The sequence below is a fragment of the Dendrobates tinctorius genome, unplaced genomic scaffold, assembly GCF_039654945.1.
Source record: "Dendrobates tinctorius isolate UK_male_01 unplaced genomic scaffold, ASM3965494v1 ptg000172l, whole genome shotgun sequence".
In the NCBI taxonomy this organism is placed as follows: domain Eukaryota; kingdom Metazoa; phylum Chordata; class Amphibia; order Anura; family Dendrobatidae; genus Dendrobates; species Dendrobates tinctorius.
In genome coordinates this window covers 4,918,312-4,936,922 of record NW_027361839.1, presented here as the reverse complement: position 1 = coordinate 4,936,922, position 18,611 = coordinate 4,918,312, and the positions used below count along the sequence as shown (strand labels likewise).

Genomic DNA, 18,611 nt, shown 5'->3' with positions numbered 1-18,611 from the left:
CTGACAACACTTTACTCACAGGACACAGAATATATCACACAGATACAGAGGGCCGGCCAATAGACAAGCGGCAGGCCAGACATGCATTACAAAAACCGCAGGTGGCCGGAGCCTGCGTATGTTTACTGTGGGAATTACAAAGGTGGGGGGAGGGCGGACACTGCTGATACATTAGGGACATGCATCTCACATGGAACCTATTATATATACATATAACTGCACAACATTCTGGGTGCTGAGTGTTTCTGTAACACGGCTCCCCTTTTCAGCGACGCGATCGACATACACAGTCTGATCCTCAACGGATCGGTTTGGGGATGACCGAAGTTTATGGGGTTGGTACAAGTTCCGTTTGTCGACTTAGTCCATCGGCGTTACCATTTTGTTTGCCGGGTCTGTGGTGGATGCTGAAGTCCAGAGGTTGTAGGGCTAAACTCCACCACAGCAATCTGGCGTTGTCTCCAAAGACCCGATTAAGCCAGACTAGGGGATTATGGTCCGTTAGGAGGGAAAACTGTCGTCCATACAAATATGGTTGCAACTTCTTGAGTGCCCATACTACCGCCAGGCACTCCTTCTCGATGGATGCATAGCTTACTTCACGAGGCTGTAGTTTCCGACTCAGGTAAGCTACCGGGTGTTCTTGGCCGTCCGGCCCGACTTGGCTCAGTACAGCCCCCAATCCAAACATAGAAGCGTCTGTATGAACAAGGAAATGTGTAGTTGGATCGGGTGCGGCCAATACAGGGGTATTGGTGAGGGCGTCCTTTAGTTGGCGGAAGGCTTCCTCACACTCTGAGGTCCAGGTTACCTGGCGGGGTTGGTTCTTACGGGTCAAATCAGTGAGGGGCTTGGCTACGCTGCTGTAATTGGGAACGAATTTCCTGTAATACCCCGCTGTCCCTAGAAACGCCATGACCTGGGTTTTAGTGCGTGGCATGGGCCATTTGGCTATGGCCTCAATCTTGGCTGGTTCTGGTCGCTGTTTCCCACTTCCCACCCAATGCCCTAAATACTGAACCTCTGTTTTGCCCACGTGACACTTGTTTGGGTTCAGGGTGATTCCGGCCTGGTGGATCCTGTCCAATACTGTTTCTAGGTGATTTAGATGATCTTCCCATGTCGCACTGTAGATGGCGATGTCGTCCAGGTAGGCACAAGCATAGTCCTGGAGACCATCCAGAAGCCGGTCAGTCAGCCTTTGGAAGGTCGCCGAGGCATTCTTCATCCCGAATGGCATAACTCGAAACTGGAATAAGCCGAACGGGGTGACAAATGCCGACTTGGGAATAGCGTCAGGACTAAGGGGAATCTGCCAGTAGCCTTTGCATAGATCGATGGTGGTCAAATACTTTGCCCCCGCCAGCCGGTCTAAACTCATCCACACGCGGCATGGGGTATGCATCCGTCACTGTTTTCTCATTGAGCTTACGATAGTCTACACAAAACCGTGCAGTCCCATCCTTCTTGGGCACTAACACTACGGGGAATGCCCAGGGACTATCTGACTCTTCAATGACCCCTAAACGCAACATCTCTTGTATCTCTTGTCGCATCCCCTATCGTACCGACTCAGGGACGCGGAAGGGGTTTTGTCGCACGGGGGTCTGATCCTGGGTCTCAACCTTGTGTTGTGCCAGGCGAGTGTACCCCGGTCTCTCTGAAAACATCCTCTGTCGCAGCCTCAACAACGCCTCCGCCTGCTGTCTCTCCCGGGGGCCTAGGTCTTCACCCAAGTGTACCTGGTCCCATGTTTTAGACTGAGTCCTTTCCCTTAAGACATCCGGCAAGGGAAGTCCGGCTAAATCCTCTGCTTCAGGTGCACAGATAGTCACTACCTCTTCAGGGCGCTCCCGGTAGGGCTTCAGCATATTCACGTGGAACATGCGGATAACCCTGGGGTCGTCACAATCGGCGACATTATAGGTTGTGTCGGCTATTTTCCCCACTACCTGGTAGGGCCCCTGCCATGCAGCTTGGAACTTATTCTGCTTAGTGGGCTCTAACACCAGGACCTTCTGTCCTATTTCCAAGGTGCGCTCTCTGGCCCTCCGATCGTACCATATGCGCTGGCGCCGCTGGGTCGCCTGCATGTTCTCACGTACAGCCTGAGTCAGCTCCTGTAGGCGGTCCCGGAATTCCAGCACATAGGGTACAATAGGTACCCCTTCTATGAGGCCCTCCCCTTCCCAGTGTTCCAGCACTAAGTCTAGGGGTCCCCTTACCCGTCTCCCGTTTACCAGCTCGAACGGGGAGAACCCCGTGGATTCTTGGGGCACCTCCCGATAGGCAAACAGGAGGTGTGGCAAGAATTTCTCCCAGTCCCTGTAGGTCCTGGTAAAAGTCCCAATGAGGTGTTTTAATGTCCCGTTAAAGCGTTGACACAACCCATTGGTTTGCGGGTGGTACGGGGCGCTTCTAATGGACTTTACGCCGCACAGCTTCCACAGTTGGTTGGTCAACTCTGCTGTAAACTAGGTAAACTGGTCCGAGATAATCTCCCGGGGAAATCCAACCCGTGAGAAAACCTGGAGCAGGGCGGCCGCCACCGTCTCTACCAGTATGTTAGGTAACGCAACCGCCTCTGGATACCGTGTGGCATAATCTACCACTGTCAATACATACTTTTTCCCGGACGGACTGGGTTTGGCTAACGGCCCTATCAAATCGACCGCTACTCGGCTAAATGGTTCCTCCACAATGGGGAGGGGGCGTAATTTGGCCTTGCATCGATCCCCCCTCTTGCCAATGCGCTGACAACTGTCACAGGTCTGGCAGTACTGACGAACATCATAGGTTACCCCCGGCCAAAAGAAGTTTTGTGTCAGACGATGCCTGATGCGACTGATGCCGAAGTGCCCGGCCAAGGGTATATCATGAGAGATTCGCAGTAGCTCCTGCCTATACTTCTTGGGAACTACCAGCTGTTGTTTTATAGTGGGGCTCGTCCCTGTGTGGTGCTGCTCTGTGATCCGGTAGAGGAGTCCCTGCTTCCATACAAACTGTTCCCCTTCTAGTACTCCTCTCCCCTCCTGTGCCTTCCCACGATATCCCTCCAATGAAGGATCCTCAAGTAACTCCCTCTTAAATTCATCTGGGGTGGCCCAAGAAATGTGTCTGGCTATGGGAATACGTGCAGGGCTGGGATGTCTTACCTGGGCCTCCTCTGAGTGTGATTCCGCCTCTGCAGCTCGAGCTTGTCTCCGGGTGGTCACAGGATAGGTCTCAGCCAGAGGGGCCACCGAGAATGCAGACAACATGGGCCCCAAGTAATTTCCCAGCAAGACGTCTGCAGGCAAATCTTCCATCAAGTCGACCTCAACAAGGCCATCCCCGACTCCCCAGTTCAGGTGAATCCTGGCAGTGGGTAGTCGATGTATGGCTCCCCCTGCTACACGGACTGCCACTGTCCGGTCCGTCTTCTCAAGGGTCAAAGTTGCTCCGGAATCTCTTAGTCCCTGCATACGTTTCCCATTAACCCACACGACCTGTCGATGCTGTTGTCGATTATCTGCCCGGGCTGCCTGCACGGGGTCTACTTCATGCAGCACTTCCTCCATCTCTTCCACCCCTTGGTTAGTCGTAGCCCCCAATGCCGGGTCAGCTCCGCCTTGGTAGCAGTGTACAGCAGCCCGGCTGAAGGTAGCTGTTCCCGCCTTTGGCCACTGGGTATGCTGAGTCCGGTTGGGGCATTGTCTTTGCAGGTGGCCCAGCTGACGGCAGGTGTGGCATCGCGCCCCAGGAGGACTGTGGTAGGCCGGGTTTCTAGCTGATCCCCCTACAATCTTCGGTGGTTTGGGGCCCTCCAGGTCCATGGGCGGGCCCCTAGTGACCACCTTTGATCCGGAGAACTGCGGCCTCCTGGCATCATGATGTTCATCGGCCAGACGAGCGGCTTCCTCAAGAGTCGTTGGCCGCCTGTCCCGAAGCCATTCCTGTGTCTCGGGGTTTAGTCCATTAAAGAATCGTTCTAACAGGAAGAGCTGGAGGACATCCTCCTTAGTGGTTGCTTGGCTCCCTTGTACCCACTGTTGCAGTGACTGCCGTAATTTACAGGCCCATTCAGCGTGGGTATCGGTTACGCGTTTTATAAGTCCGCGGAACTTTTGGCGGTAGGCCTCTGGTGTCAGCGCATACCGGGCTAAGATCACTTCTTTGATCCGCTCATAGTCCATACAGTCCTCATCAGGTACCGTGCGATAGGCGTCCGCTGCCCGGCCTGTCAGCTTGCTGGCCAGAATCTGAACCCGTTCCTCCGGCTTTACTTGATGAAGGGCACACTGCCGCTCAAAGTCCTGCAGAAAGCCATCAATGTCTTCCTCTGCCTCCCCCAACTGTCGGAAGGCATTATACTGGATCTTTTTGTGGCTTACTGTTGAAGGTACCTGGTTGAAGGCCAGAGCTCCCCCTGCTCGCTGACTCTCCTCTCTCCGCTCTGCCATCTCCATCTTGGCAAGCTCTATCCTGGTCCGCTCGGCCATCTTTTCCTTCAGATCAGTACGCACATCAGCCATCACCTCTCGTATGATCTCTACTGCAGGGTTTAGGCCATAGAACGCCAGTCTGTTCTTTACCTCCCTCTGGAATTCGGTCTCCTCCACGTTCACGTTGGGGGGCGCTGCACTGTCGTGTTCCATGATGGATCTTTTTGTGGCTTACTGTTGAAGGTAAGGCGAGCACTCCCCCTGCTCGCCGACTCTCCTCTCTCCGCTCTGCCATCTCCATCTTGGCAAGCTCTATCCTGGTCCGCTCGGCCATCTTTTCCTTCAGATCAGTACGCACATCAGCCATCACCTCTCGTATGATCTCTACTGCAGGGTTTGGGCCATAGAACGCCAGTCTGTTCTTTACCTCCCTCTGGAATTCGGTCTCCTCCACGTTCACGTTGGGGGGCGCTGCACTGTCGTGTTCCATGATGGCTGCTATCAAATCCGCTTTTGTTTTGTTGCTGGCGATCAACCCTCGGGCTTTCACCAGATATTTTAATGTAGTCCTCTTTAACTTCTGGTAGTTATTTTCCATTCATTCCTTTCCTCCTGTAGAAGAGGTATCAAATCCCGCTGTCTGCCACCAGTGTAACGGGGTCTACCAAGCTGGGGTAGCTCTTTCAGTACCACCCCGTGTTTTCGGAGGTCCGCTCTGCGTTGGCTGGAGTCTGAATGAAGGACGCTGGCTGGAATTCCTCTGAGTGCATGGGCGCATATAAAAGATCACTGCTTCTCCATGTATTTCCAGTCTGACAACACTTTACTCACAGGACACAGAATATATCACACAGATACAGAGGGCCGGCCAATAGAAAAGCGTCAGGCCAGACATGCATTACAAAAGCAGCAGGTGGCCGGAGCCTGCGTATGTTTACTGTGGGAATTACAAAGGTAGGGGGAGGGCGGGCACTGCTGATACATTAAGGACATGCATCTCACATGGAACCTATTATATATACATATAACTGCACAACATATTCTGGGTGCTGAGTGGTTCTGTAACAGTTACATTTGGAGAGAGGTCAACAAGGACTATGATGAAAGGAGCACCATTCCTACTGTAAAGCATGGAGGGGATCACTGATGTTTTGGGGATGTGTGAGCTACAAAGGCACAGGAAACTTGGTCAAAGTAGAAGGAAAGACGAATGCAGCACGTTATCCGCAAACACTGGAGGCAGATTTGCAATCATCAGCCCAGAAGCTGCGCATGGGACGTACATGGACATTCCAGCATGACGACGATTCAAATACAAGGCCAAGTCGACCTGTCATTAGCTACAGCAGAAGAAAGTGAAGGTTCTGGAGTGGCCATCTCAGTCTCCTGACCTCAGTAGCATTGAGCCGCTCTGGGGAGATCTCAATCTCGCAGCTCATGCTAGACAGCCCAGGAATTTACAGGAACTGGAGGCTTTTTGCCAAGAAGAGTGGGCAGCTTTACCATCTGAGAAAATAAAGAACCTCATCCACAACTACCACAAAAGACTTCAAGCTGTCATTGATGTTAGAGGGGGCAATACACAGTATTAAGAAATGGGGTATGTGAACTTTTGATCAGGGTCATTTGGATGTTTTGGGTTGTCATTATGATTTAAAAAGAGAAAACACAGTAGTCTGACAATAAATGGCTTCACCCAACTACTGACCATGAGTGGAGAAAAAGGTTTGGAGTTATCATTCATATTTTCTGAAAAAAGGCCAAGAAAGCAAAGGTTCCGCCGGGGTATGTAAACTTTTGAGCACAACTGTATATTTGTATGTTTGGCATTTTCCTTTATCCATGTTCGTATTACCTTGTTACTCTAGTTGGTGTCTTACGGTACACTACTACTCTCCTCTTCCCTGAGTGGGCGAAGGGTACAGACTGAGTGGGGATTCAGGAGATAAGGCAACGTACATGGCCCCGGCGTCTTCACCATCAGAAGTAATCCGGGGAACAGGGCAAGCAAGGGCGACCCTAGAGTTAGGGACAGGGAAGAAGCCCATGGTCCTGGGACATCCGACAACAGAGCCGTGACACAGGGTTTTCTCATATGTCTCATCATTGCAGACCATCCTCTCATTCACACATATCAGGGGCACACAGACCAGGGTCTCCCTCATAGGCTTCATCCTCGCAGACCACCCTCTCCTCCTCACCTCCGGCTGCAGCGAAGTTGCTGACCACCACTCTGTCACGGTATGCAGCGAGGCTGGCGTTGGTTACGCTGTGGAGCACAAGTCATGGTTGTTGACGGATGTGAAGAGGTTCGACTGCACAGAGATGACTTTGGGGATAAGCACTAAGGGGGCACTTACTTAAAGATGCTGACAAAGGCGGCAACTCTCCATCCCCAACGGAATCCGTACCGAAGAAAGCTCCGGATGGCGGCATTATGCATTGACCTCTACGGAGACACGGAAATGCGGTAATGTGATGAGGTGACCCGAAAAATAAACCACCACCATATAAGCCTCATGGTCCTCACCACAGCCTCTATCCGGTGACGGTAAACCTCCGCCTGGCTGTGCTTTATATACTGCTCCCGGCTGATGCGAGCTGCTGGTACACCGCCATACACCATGCCAACCATTGCCCCGGTCAGCGCGCTCTTCACTATAAACTCCACCTCCGGCGAGAACTCACCGCGCTCACTGCAAGAAGGCGAACAAAGCCTGAGACCGTGGTCCAGGGGTAACGGAGGATGACACGGGCGACAACGAGGAGCAGAATGAGGGCGACAACAAGGAAGATGAGGAGAACAAGGGCGACAACGAGGAGTACAAGGGCGACAACGAGAAGGAGTACAAGGGCGACAACGAGGAGGAAAACGAGGGCGACAACAAGGAGGAGGAGGAGAACAAGGGCGACATCAATGAAGAGAACGAGGAGAACGAGGGGCGACAACAAGGAAGAGGAGAACGAGGGCGACATCGATGAAGAGAACGAGGGCGACAACGAGGAGGAGAACAAGGGCGAGAACGAGGAGGAGAACGAGGGCGTCATCGAGGAGGAGAACGAGGGCGACAACGAGGAGGAGAACATGGGCGAGAACGAGGAGGAGAACGAGGGCGTCATCGAGGAGGAGAACGAGGGCGACATCGAGGAGGAGAACGAGGGCGACATCGAGGAGGAGAACGAGGGCGACATCGAGGAGGAGAACGAGGGCGACATCGAGGAGGAGAACGAGGGCGACATCGAGGAGGAGAACGAGGGCGACATCGAGGAGGAGAACGAGGGCGACATCGAGGAGGAGAACGAGGGCGACATCGAGGAGGAGAACGAGGGCGACATCGAGGAGGAGAACGAGGGCGACATCGAGGAGGAGAACGAGGGCGACATCGAGGAGGAGAACGAGGGCGACATCGAGGAGGAGAACGAGGGCGACATCGAGGAGGAGAACGAGGGCGACATCGAGGAGGAGAATGAGGGCGACATCGAGGAGGAGAACAAGGAGGAGAACGAGGGCGACATCGAGGAGGAGAACAATGAGGAGGAGAACGAGGGCGACATCGAGGAGGAGAACAATGAGGAGGATAACGAGGGCGACATCGAGGAGGTGAATGAGGGCAACATCGAGGAGGAGGAGAACGAGGAGGAGGAGAACAACCCGACATCGAGGAGGAGAACGAGGAGGAGAACAAGACCGACATCGAGGAGGAGAACAAGACCGACATCGAGGAGGAGGAGAACGAGGACGACAATGAGAACGAGGGTGAAATCGAGGATGAGAATGAGGGCGACAACGAGGAGGAGGAGAACGAGGAGAACAAAACCGACAACGAGGAGGAGAATGAGGGAGACAACGAGGAGGAGGAGGAGAACGAGGGTGACAACAATGGAGGAGAAGGAGAACGAGGGCGACAACGAGGAGGAGGAGGAGAACGAGGGCGACAACGAGGAGGAGGAGGAGGAGAACGAGGGCGACAACGAGGAGGAGGAGAACGAGGGCGACAACGAGGAGGAGGAGAACGAGGGCGACAACGAGGAGGAGGAGGAGAACGAGGGTGACAACGAGGAGAACGAGGGCGACAATGAGGAGAACGAGGGCGACAACGAGGAGGAGGAGAACGAGGGCGACATCGAGGAGGAGAACGAGGGCGACATCGAGGAGGAGGAGAACGAGGGTGACATCGAAAATGAGGGCGACAACGAGGAGGAGAACGAGGGCGACAACGAGGAGGAGGAGAACGAGGGCGACAACGAGGAGGAGGAGAACGAGGGCGACAACGAGGAGGAGGAGAACGAGGGCGACAACGAGGAGGAGGAGAACGAGGGCGACAATGAGGAGGAGGAGAACGAGGGCGACAACGAGGAGGAGAACGAGGGCGACAACGAGGAGGAGAACGAGGGCGACGACGAGGAGGAGAACGAGGGCGACGACGAGGAGGAGAACGAGGGCGACGACGAGGAGGAGAACGAGGGCGACGACGAGGAGGAGAACGAGGGCGACGACGAGGAGGAGAACGAGGGCGACGACGAGGAGGAGAACGAGGGCGACGACGAGGAGGAGAACGAGGGCGACGACGAGGAGGAGAACGAGGGCGACGACGAGGAGGAGAACGAGGGCGACAGCGAGGAGGAGAACGAGGGCGACATCGAGGAGGAGAACGAGGGCGACATCGAGGAGGAGAACGAGGGCGACATCGAGGAGGAGAACGAGGGCGACATCGAGGAGGAGAACGAGGGCGACATCGAGGAGGAGAACGAGGGCGACATCGAGGAGGAGAACGAGGGCGACATCGAGGAGGAGAACGAGGGCGACAACGAGGAGGAGAACGAGGGCGACAACGAGGAGGAGAACGAGGGCGACATCGAGGAGGAGAACGAGGGCGAGAACGAGGAGGAGAACGAGGGCGAGAACGAGGAGGAGGAGAACGCGGGCGACAACGAGGAGGAGAACGAGGGAGACATCGAGGAGGAGAACGAGGGCGACATCGAGGAGAACAATGAGGAGGAGAACGAGGGCGACATCGAGGAGGAGAACAATGAGGAGGAGAACGAGGGCGACATCGAGGAGGAGAACGAGGGCGACATCGAGGAGGAGGAGAACGAGGGTGACATCGAAAATGAGGGCGACAACGAGGAGGAGAACGAGGGCACAACGAGGAGAACGAGGGCGACAACGAGGAGGAGAACGAGGGCGACAACGAGGAGGAGAACGAGGGCGACAACGAGGAGAAGGAGGGCGACAACGAGGAGGAGAACGAGGGCGACAACGAGGAGAACGAGGGCTAGAACGAGGAGGAGGAGAACGAGGGCGACATCGAGGAGGAGAACGAGGGAGACATCGAGGAGGAGAACGAGGGCGACATCGAGGAGGAGAACGAGGGTGACATTGAAAACGAGGGCGACAACGAGGAGGAGAACGAGGGCGACAACGAGGAGGAGAACGAGGGCGACAACGAGGAGGAGAACGAGGGCGACAACGAGGAGGAGAACGAGGGCGACAACGAGGAGGAGAACGAGGGCGACAACGAGGAGGAGAACGAGGGCGACAACGAGGAGGAGAACGAGGGCGACAACGAGGAGGAGAACGAGGGCGACAACGAGGAGGAGAACGAGGGCGACAACGAGGAGGAGAACGAGGGCGACAACGAGGAAGAGAACGAGGGCGACATCGAGGAGGAGAACGAGGGCAACATCGAGGAGGAGAACGAGGGCGACATCGAGGAGAACGAGGGCGACATCGAGGAGAACGAGGGCGACAACGAGGAGGAGAACGAGGGCGACATCGAGGAGGAGAACGAGGGCGACATCGAGGAGGAGAACGAGGGCGAGAACGAGGAGGAGGAGAACGCGGGCGACAACGAGGAGGAGAACGAGGGAGACATCGAGGAGGAGAACGAGGGCGACATCGAGGAGGAGAACGAGGGTGACATTGAAAACGAGGGCGACAACGAGGAGGAGAACGAGGGCGACAACGAGGAGGAGAACGAGGGCGACATCGAGGAGGAGAACGAGGGCGACATCGAGGAGGAGAACGAGGGCGACATCGAGGAGGAGAACGAGGGCGACATCGAGGAGGAGAACGAGGGAGACATCGAGGAGGAGAACGAGGGCGACATCGAGGAGGAGAACGAGGGTGACATTGAAAACGAGGGCGACAACGAGGAGGAGAACGAGGGCGACAACGAGGAGGAGAACGAGGGCGACAACGAGGAGGAGAACGAGGGCGACAACGAGGAGGAGAACGAGGGCGACAACGAGGAGGAGAACGAGGGCGACAACGAGGAGGAGAACGAGGGCGACAACGAGGAGGAGAACGAGGGCGACAACGAGGAGGAGAACGAGGGCGACAACGAGGAGGAGAACGAGGGCGACAACGAGGAGGAGAACGAGGGCGACATCGAGGAGGAGAACGAGGGCGACATCGAGGAGGAGAACGAGGGCGACATCGAGGAGGAGAACGAGGGCGACATCGAGGAGGAGAACGAGGGCGACATCGAGGAGGAGAACGAGGGCGACAACGAGGAGAACGAGGGCGACATCGAGGAGGAGAACGAGGGCGAGAACGAGGAGGAGGAGAACGCGGGCGACAACGAGGAGGAGAACGAGGGAGACATCGAGGAGGAGAACGAGGGCGACATCGAGGAGGAGAACGAGGGTGACATTGAAAACGAGGGCGACAACGAGGAGGAGAAAGAGGGCGACAACGAGGAGGAGAACGAGGGCGACATCGAGGAGGAGAACGAGGGCGACATCGAGGAGGAGGAGGAGAACGAGGGTGACATCGAAAACGAGGGCGACAACGAGGAGGAGAACGAGGGCGACAACGAGGAGGAGAATGAGGGCGACAACGAGGAGAACGAGGGCGACAACGAGGAGGAGAACGAGGGCGACAACGAGGAGGAGAACGAGGGCGACAACGAGGAGAAGGAGGGCGACAACGAGGAGGAGAACGAGGGCGACAACGAGGAGAACGAGGGCTAGAACGAGGAGGAGGAGAACGAGGGCGACATCGAGGAGAACGAGGGCGACAACGAGGAGGAGAACGAGGGCGACAACGAGGAGGAGAACGAGGGCACAACGAGGAGAACGAGGGCGACAACGAGGAGGAGAACGAGGGCGACAACGAGGAGAACGAGGGCTAGAACGAGGAGGAGGAGAACGAGGGCGACAACGAGGAGGAGAACGAGGGCGACAACGAGGAGGAGAACGAGGGCGACAACGAGGAGAACGAGGGCTAGAACGAGGAGGAGGAGAACGAGGGCGACAACGAGGAGAACGAGGGCGACAACGAGGAGGAGAACGAGGGCACAACGAGGAGAACGAGGGCGACAACGAGGAGGAGAACGAGGGCGACAACGAGGAGGAGAACGAGGGCGACAACGAGGAGGAGAACGAGGGCGACAACGAGGAGGAGAACGAGGGCGACAACGAGGAGGAGAACGAGGGCGACAACGAGGAGGAGAACGAGGGCGACAACGAGGAGGAGAACGAGGGCGACAACGAGGAGGAGAACGAGGGCGACATCGAGGAGGAGAACGAGGGCGACAACGAGGAGGAGAACGAGGGCGACAACGAGGAGGAGAACGAGGGCGACATCGAGGAGGAGAACGAGGGCGACAACGAGGAGAACGAGGGCGACATCGAGGAGGAGAACGAGGGCGAGAACGAGGAGGAGGAGAACGCGGGCGACAACGAGGAGGAGAACGAGGGAGACATCGAGGAGGAGAACGAGGGCGACATCGAGGAGGAGAACGAGGGCGACATCGAGGAGGAGAACGAGGGTGACATTGAAAACGAGGGCGACAACGAGGAGGAGAACGAGGGCGACAACGAGGAGGAGAACGAGGGCGACAACGAGGAGGAGAACGAGGGCGACAACGAGGAGGAGAACGAGGGCGACATCGAGGAGGAGAACGAGGGCGACATCGAGGAGGAGAACGAGGGCGACATCGAGGAGGAGAACGAGGGCGACATCGAGGAGGAGGAGGAGAACGAGGGTGACATCGAAAACGAGGGCGACAACGAGGAGGAGAACGAGGGCGACAACGAGGAGGAGAACGAGGGCGACAACGAGGAGGAGAACGAGGGCGACAACGAGGAGGAGTACGAGGGCGACAACGAGGAGAAGTACGAGGGCGACAACGGGGAGGAGTACGAGGGCGACAACGGGGAGGAGTACGAGGGCGACAACGGGGAGGAGTACGAGGGCGACAACGGGGAGGAGAACGAGGGCGACAACGGGGAGGAGAACGAGGGCGACAACGGGGAGGAGAACGAGGGCGACAACGGGGAGGAGAACGAGGGCGACATCGAGGAGGAGAACGAGGGCGACATCGAGGAGGAGAACGAGGGCGACATCGAGGAGGAGAACGAGGGCGACATCGAGGAGGAGAACGAGGGCGACATCGAGGAGGAGAACGAGGGCGACATCGAGGAGGAGAACGAGGGCGACATCGAGGAGGAGAACGAGGGCGACATCGAGGAGGAGAACGAGGGCGACATCGAGGAGGAGAACGAGGGCGACATCGAGGAGGAGAACGAGGGCGACATCGAGGAGGAGAACGAGGGCGACATCGAGGAGGAGAACGAGGGCGACATCGAGGAGGAGAACGAGGGCGACATCGAGGAGGAGAACGAGGGCGACATCGAGGAGGAGGAGGAGAACGAGGGTGACATCGAAAACGAGGGCGACAACGAGGAGGAGAACGAGGGCGACAACGAGGAGGAGAACGAGGGCGACAACGGGGAGGAGTACGAGGGCGACAACGGGGAGGAGTACGAGGGCGACAACGGGGAGGAGTACGAGGGCGACAACGGGGAGGAGTACGAGGGCGACAACGGGGAGGAGTACGAGGGCGACAACGGGGAGGAGAACGAGGGCGACAACGGGGAGGAGAACGAGGGTGACAACGGGGAGGAGAACGAGGGTGACAACGGGGAGGAGAACGAGGGCGACAACGGGGAGGAGAACGAGGGCGACAACGAGGAGGAGAACGAGGGCGACAACGAGGAGGAGAACGAGGGTGACATCGAGGAGGAGAACGAGGGCGACATCGAGGAGGAGAACGAGGGCGACATCGAGGAGGAGAACGAGGGCGACAACGAGGAGAACGAGGAGGAGGAGAACGAGGGCGACATCGAGGAGGAGAACAAGGGCGACATCGAGGAGGAGAACAAGGGCGACATCGAGGAGAACAACGAGGACGTGGGTGCGCTGGGTAACTGGGAGAGGTCATAGCTGAATATGAGGACGGGCCATGTGCTCAGTGACTCCAGACAGTGTCAGGTCGGCGCCATTATACTGATTACACCGATACCTGCTGATGAAATCCGTCTTGTAGTTGTTGTGGAATCTTTAGTCGTAGTTTTCAGTTACTGCGATTCTCGTCCTCACGGGTGGCATGTGGGCGGGGCTGTGTGCAGCCAGTGGGCGGGGCTGTGTGCAGCCAGTGGGAGGGGCTGTGTGCAGCCAGTGGGAGGGGCTGTGTGCAGCCAGTGGGAGGGGCTGTGTGCAGCCAGTGGGAGGGGCTTTATGTGGTGCTCTGCTGACACATTCATCAGTCTGGGCTTCTGATTGGTCACTGATCCCGCACTGACCACCCCCTATTTTACATACTGTGATGTTAAAAAATAAAATGACATCTAGCAGAACTGCAGCGCTGGCAGCGGCTGTGCGGGATCCTGCATGTGTCACTGACCGAGGCTGCTGAGCAATCACTGCCGGCGTTTTCTTGCAGGAAAAAATAATTTGGTTGCAGAAAACTGGCGCCAACAGCCCCGCCCCCAAGGGGCTCACAGCTCCGCCCACAGACCACCAGGGGCTCACAGCTCCGCCCACAGACCACCAGGGGCTCACAGCTCCGCCCACAGACCACCAGGAGCTCACAGCTCCGCCCACAGACCACCAGGGGGCTCACAGCTCAGCCCACAGACCACCAGGAGCTCACAGCTCCGCCCACAGACCACCAGGGGGCTCACAGCTCCGCGCACAGACCCCGGGGGCTCACAGCTCCGCCCACAGGACCCCAGGAGCTCACAGCTCCGCCCATAAACCCCCAGGGGGCTCACAGCTCCGCCCATAAACCCCCAGGGGGCTCACAGCTCCGCCCATAAACCCCCAGGGGGCTCACAGCTCCGCCCACATCCCCCCAGGGGGCTCACAGCTCCGCCCACAGACCACCAGAAGCTCACAGCTCCGCCCACAGACCAGCAGGAGCTCATAGCTCCGCCCACAGACCCACCCCCCTGGCTCACAGCTCCGCCCACAGGCCGCCCCGAAGCACAATCCTGGTCAGGAGAGACGTGTCGTCCTGGGCATGCCTGATTGGTTGCGGTGAGGATGACGTCACACGATCATCACCTGCAGGGCTCCGCCCCGCGCAGCGCCCCCTGCCGGCCGCTTGCACTTACTTCCGTCGGTAGAGCTCCCGGACCCGCTCCCAGCCGCTCGGTGATCGCTCAGAACCGCGGAATCCAGGGCGGAAGAAGGATCCGGAAATCTCCGCCATCACAGGGCACGTCAGACCACCGAGCGTGCGCCGCCTGCAGGAAATACCACATCACTGCAGCTTGTACAGAGCCGGGGCTGGAGCCCCGGAACAGACACTGCACGATACGGCGATTGTCTCCGCTACTCACCGGCCTCCGAGCTGCTGCAGGTCACCGAAGACAGGGCGTCACCAGGCAGCAGAGGCATCACGTGCCCCGGAAACCGCGCCGCCACCGCCGAGAGCGTGGAATGTCGCCGCCCGCGCAGCGCCATCTTATTGGTGGGCGGACGTCATCGGCCAATCATTGAGCGACCAGTCTGCGGCACAGCGCCCTCTGTGTGCACGGAGGACAACTGTAATAGTGACCCCCCTGTAACGCTGTCCACCCCCTATAATGACCCCCCCTGTAATAGTGACCCCCCTGTAACGCTGTCCACCCCCTATAATGACCCCCCCTGTAATAGTGACCCCCCTGTAACGCTGTCCACCCCCTATAATGACCCCCCCTGTAATAGTGACCCCCCTGTAACGCTGTCCACCCCCTATAATGACCCCCCCTGTAATAGTGACCCCCCTGTAACACTGTCCACCCCCTATAATGACCCCCCCTGTAATAGTGACCCCCCTGTAACGCTGTCCACCCCCTATAATGACCCCCCTGTAATAGTGACCCCCCTGTAACGCTGTCCACCCCCTATAATGACCCCCCCTGTAATAGTGACCCCCCTGTAACGCTGTCCACCCCCTATAATGACCCCCCCTGTAATAGTGACCCCCCTGTAACGCTGTCCACCCCCTATAATGACCCCCCCTGTAATAGTGACCCCCCTGTAACACTGTCCACCCCCTATAATGACCCCCCCTGTAATAGTGACCCCCCTGTAACGCTGTCCACCCCCTATAATGACCCCCCCTGTAATAGTGACCCCCCTGTAACGCTGTCCACCCCCTATAATGACCCCCCCTGTAATAGTGACCCCCCTGTAACGCTGTCCACCCCCTATAATGACCCCCCCTGTAATAGTGACCCCCCTGTAACGCTGTCCACCCCCTATAATGACCCCCCCTGTAATAGTGACCCCCCTGTAACGCTGTCCACCCCCTATAATGACCCCCCCTGTAATAGTGACCCCCCTGTAACGCTGTCCACCCCCTATAATGACCCCCCCTGTAATAGTGACCCCCCTGTAACGCTGTCCACCCCCTATAATGACCCCCCCTGTAATAGTGACCCCCCTGTAACGCTGTCCACCCCCTATAATGACCCCCCCTGTAATAGTGACCCCCCTGTAACGCTGTCCACCCCCTATAATGACCCCCCCTGTAATAGTGACCCCCCTGTAACGCTGTCCACCCCCTATAATGACCCCCCCTGTAATAGTGACCCCCCTGTAACACTGTCCACCCCCTATAATGACCCCCCCCTGTAATAGTGACCCCCCCGTAACGCTGTCCACCCCCTATAATGACTCCCCTGTAATAGTGACCCCCCTGTAACGCTGTCCACCCCCTATAATGACCCCCCCTGTAATAGTGACCCCCCTGTAACACTGTCCACCCCCTATAATGACCCCCCCTGTAATAGTGACCCCCCTGTAACGCTGTCCACCCCCTATAATGACCCCCCCCTGTAATAGTGACCACCCCGTAACGCTGTCCACCCCCTATAATGACCCCCCTGTAACGCTGTCCACCCCCTATAATGACCCCCCCTGTAATAGTGACCCCCCTGTAACGCTGTCCACCCCCTATAATGACCCCCCCTGTAATAGTGACCCCCCTGTAACGCTGTCCACCCCCTATAATGACCCCCCCTGTAATAGTGACCCCCCTGTAACGCTGTCCACCCCCTATAATGACCCCCCCTGTAATAGTGACCCCCCCTGTAACGCTGTCCACCCCCTATAATGACCCCCCCTGTAATAGTGACCCCCCTGTAACGCTGTCCACCCCCTATAATGACCCCCCCTGTAATAGTGACCCCCCTGTAACGCTGTCCACCCCCTATAATGACCCCCTCTGTAATAGTGACCCCCCTGTAACGCTGTCCACCCCCTATAATGACTCCCCCCTGTAATAGTGACCCCCCTGTAACACTGTCCACCCCCTATAATGACTCCCCCCTGTAATAGTGACCCCCCTGTAATGCTGTCCACCCCCTATAATGACCCCCCCTGTAATAGTGACCCCCCTGTAACGCTGTCCACCCCCTATAATGACCCCCCCTGTAATAGTGACCCCCCTGTAACGCTGTCCACCCCCTATAATGATCCCCCTGTAATAGTGACCCCCCCCTGTAACGCTGTCCACCCCCTATAATGACTCCCCCCTGTAATAGTGACCCCCCTGTAATGCTGTCCACCCCCTATAATGACCCCCCCTGTAATAGTGACCCCCCTGTAACGCTGTCCACCCCTATAATGACCCCCCCTGTAATAGTGACCCCCCTGTAACGCTGTCCACCCCCTATAATGACCCCCCCTGTAATAGTGACCACCCCGTAACGCTGTCCACCCCCTATAATGACCCCCCCTGTAATAGTGACCCCCCTGTAACGCTGTCCACCCCCTATAATGACCCCCCCTGTAATAGTGACCCCCCTGTAACGCTGTCCACCCCCTATAATGACCCCCCCTGTAATAGTGACCCCCCTGTAACGCTGTCCACCCCCTATAATGACCCCCCCTGTAATAGTGACCCCCCCTGTAACGCTGTCCACCCCCTATAATGACCCCCCCTGTAATAGTGACCCCCCTGTAACGCTGTCCACCCCCTATAATGACCCCCCCTGTAATATTGACCCCCCTGTAACGCTGTCCACCCCCTATAATGACCCCCTCTGTAATAGTGACCCCCCTGTAACGCTGTCCACCCCCTATAATGACTCCCCCCTGTAATAGTGACCCCCCTGTAACACTGTCCACCCCCTATAATGACTCCCCCCTGTAATAGTGACCCCCCTGTAATGCTGTCCACCCCCTATAATGACCCCCCCTGTAATAGTGACCCCCCTGTAACGCTGTCCACCCCCTATAATGATCCCCCTGTAATAGTGACCCCCCCCTGTAACGCTGTCCACCCCCTATAATGACTCCCCCCTGTAATAGTGACCCCCCTGTAATGCTGTCCACCCCCTATAATGACCCCCCCTGTAATAGTGACCCCCCTGTAACGCTGTCCACCCCTATAATGACTCCATCTGTAATAGTGACCCCCCCTGTAACGCTGTCCACCCCCTATAGTGACCCCCCTGTAACGCTGTCCACCCCCTATAATGACTCCCCCTGTAATAGTGACCCCCCTGTAATGCTGTCCACCCCCTATAATGACCCCCTCTGTAATAGTGACCCCCCTGTAACGCTGTCCACCCCCTATAATGACCCCCCCTGTAATAGTGACCCCCCCTGTAACGCTGTCCACCCCCTATAATGACCCCCCCTGTAATAGTGACCCCCCTGTAACGCTGTCCACCCCCTATAATGACCCCCCCCTGTAATAGTGACCACCCCGTAACGCTGTCCACCCCCTATAATGACCCCCCCTGTAATAGTGACCCCCCTGTAACGCTGTCCACCCCCTATAATGACCCCCCCTGTAATAGTGACCCCCCTGTAACGCTGTCCACCCCCTATGACCCCCCCTGTAATAGTGACCCCCCTATAACGCTGTCCACCCCCTATAATGACTCCCCCTGTAATAGTGA

General features: G+C 57.1%; 2 protein-coding genes across 2 annotated transcripts in view; both read right to left on the bottom strand.

Moving 5' to 3' along the window:
• Positions 1–15,203, bottom strand: part of TIMMDC1 (translocase of inner mitochondrial membrane domain containing 1) — a 33,853-nt gene extending 18,650 nt beyond the window's left edge. Inside the window, exons 1-5 of the mRNA XM_073551074.1 lie at positions 15,057–15,203; positions 14,829–14,960; positions 6,955–7,120; positions 6,785–6,873; positions 6,626–6,693 (exon numbers count right to left, since the gene is read on the bottom strand). Of these exons, the coding sequence (XP_073407175.1) occupies positions 6,626–6,693; positions 6,785–6,873; positions 6,955–7,120; positions 14,829–14,926 (421 nt within the window). The 5' untranslated portion in view covers positions 14,927–14,960; positions 15,057–15,203. The remainder of the gene's footprint in view (positions 1–6,625; positions 6,694–6,784; positions 6,874–6,954; positions 7,121–14,828; positions 14,961–15,056) is intronic.
• LOC141053872 (uncharacterized) lies at positions 7,743–9,082 on the bottom strand (the record flags this gene model as incomplete). Its single annotated transcript, XM_073551015.1, has 1 exon — positions 7,743–9,082. A coding segment is annotated over exon 1 (1,323 nt), but the record flags the coding sequence as incomplete, so codon positions are not given.
• Positions 15,204–18,611: the final 3,408 nt, after the last annotated feature.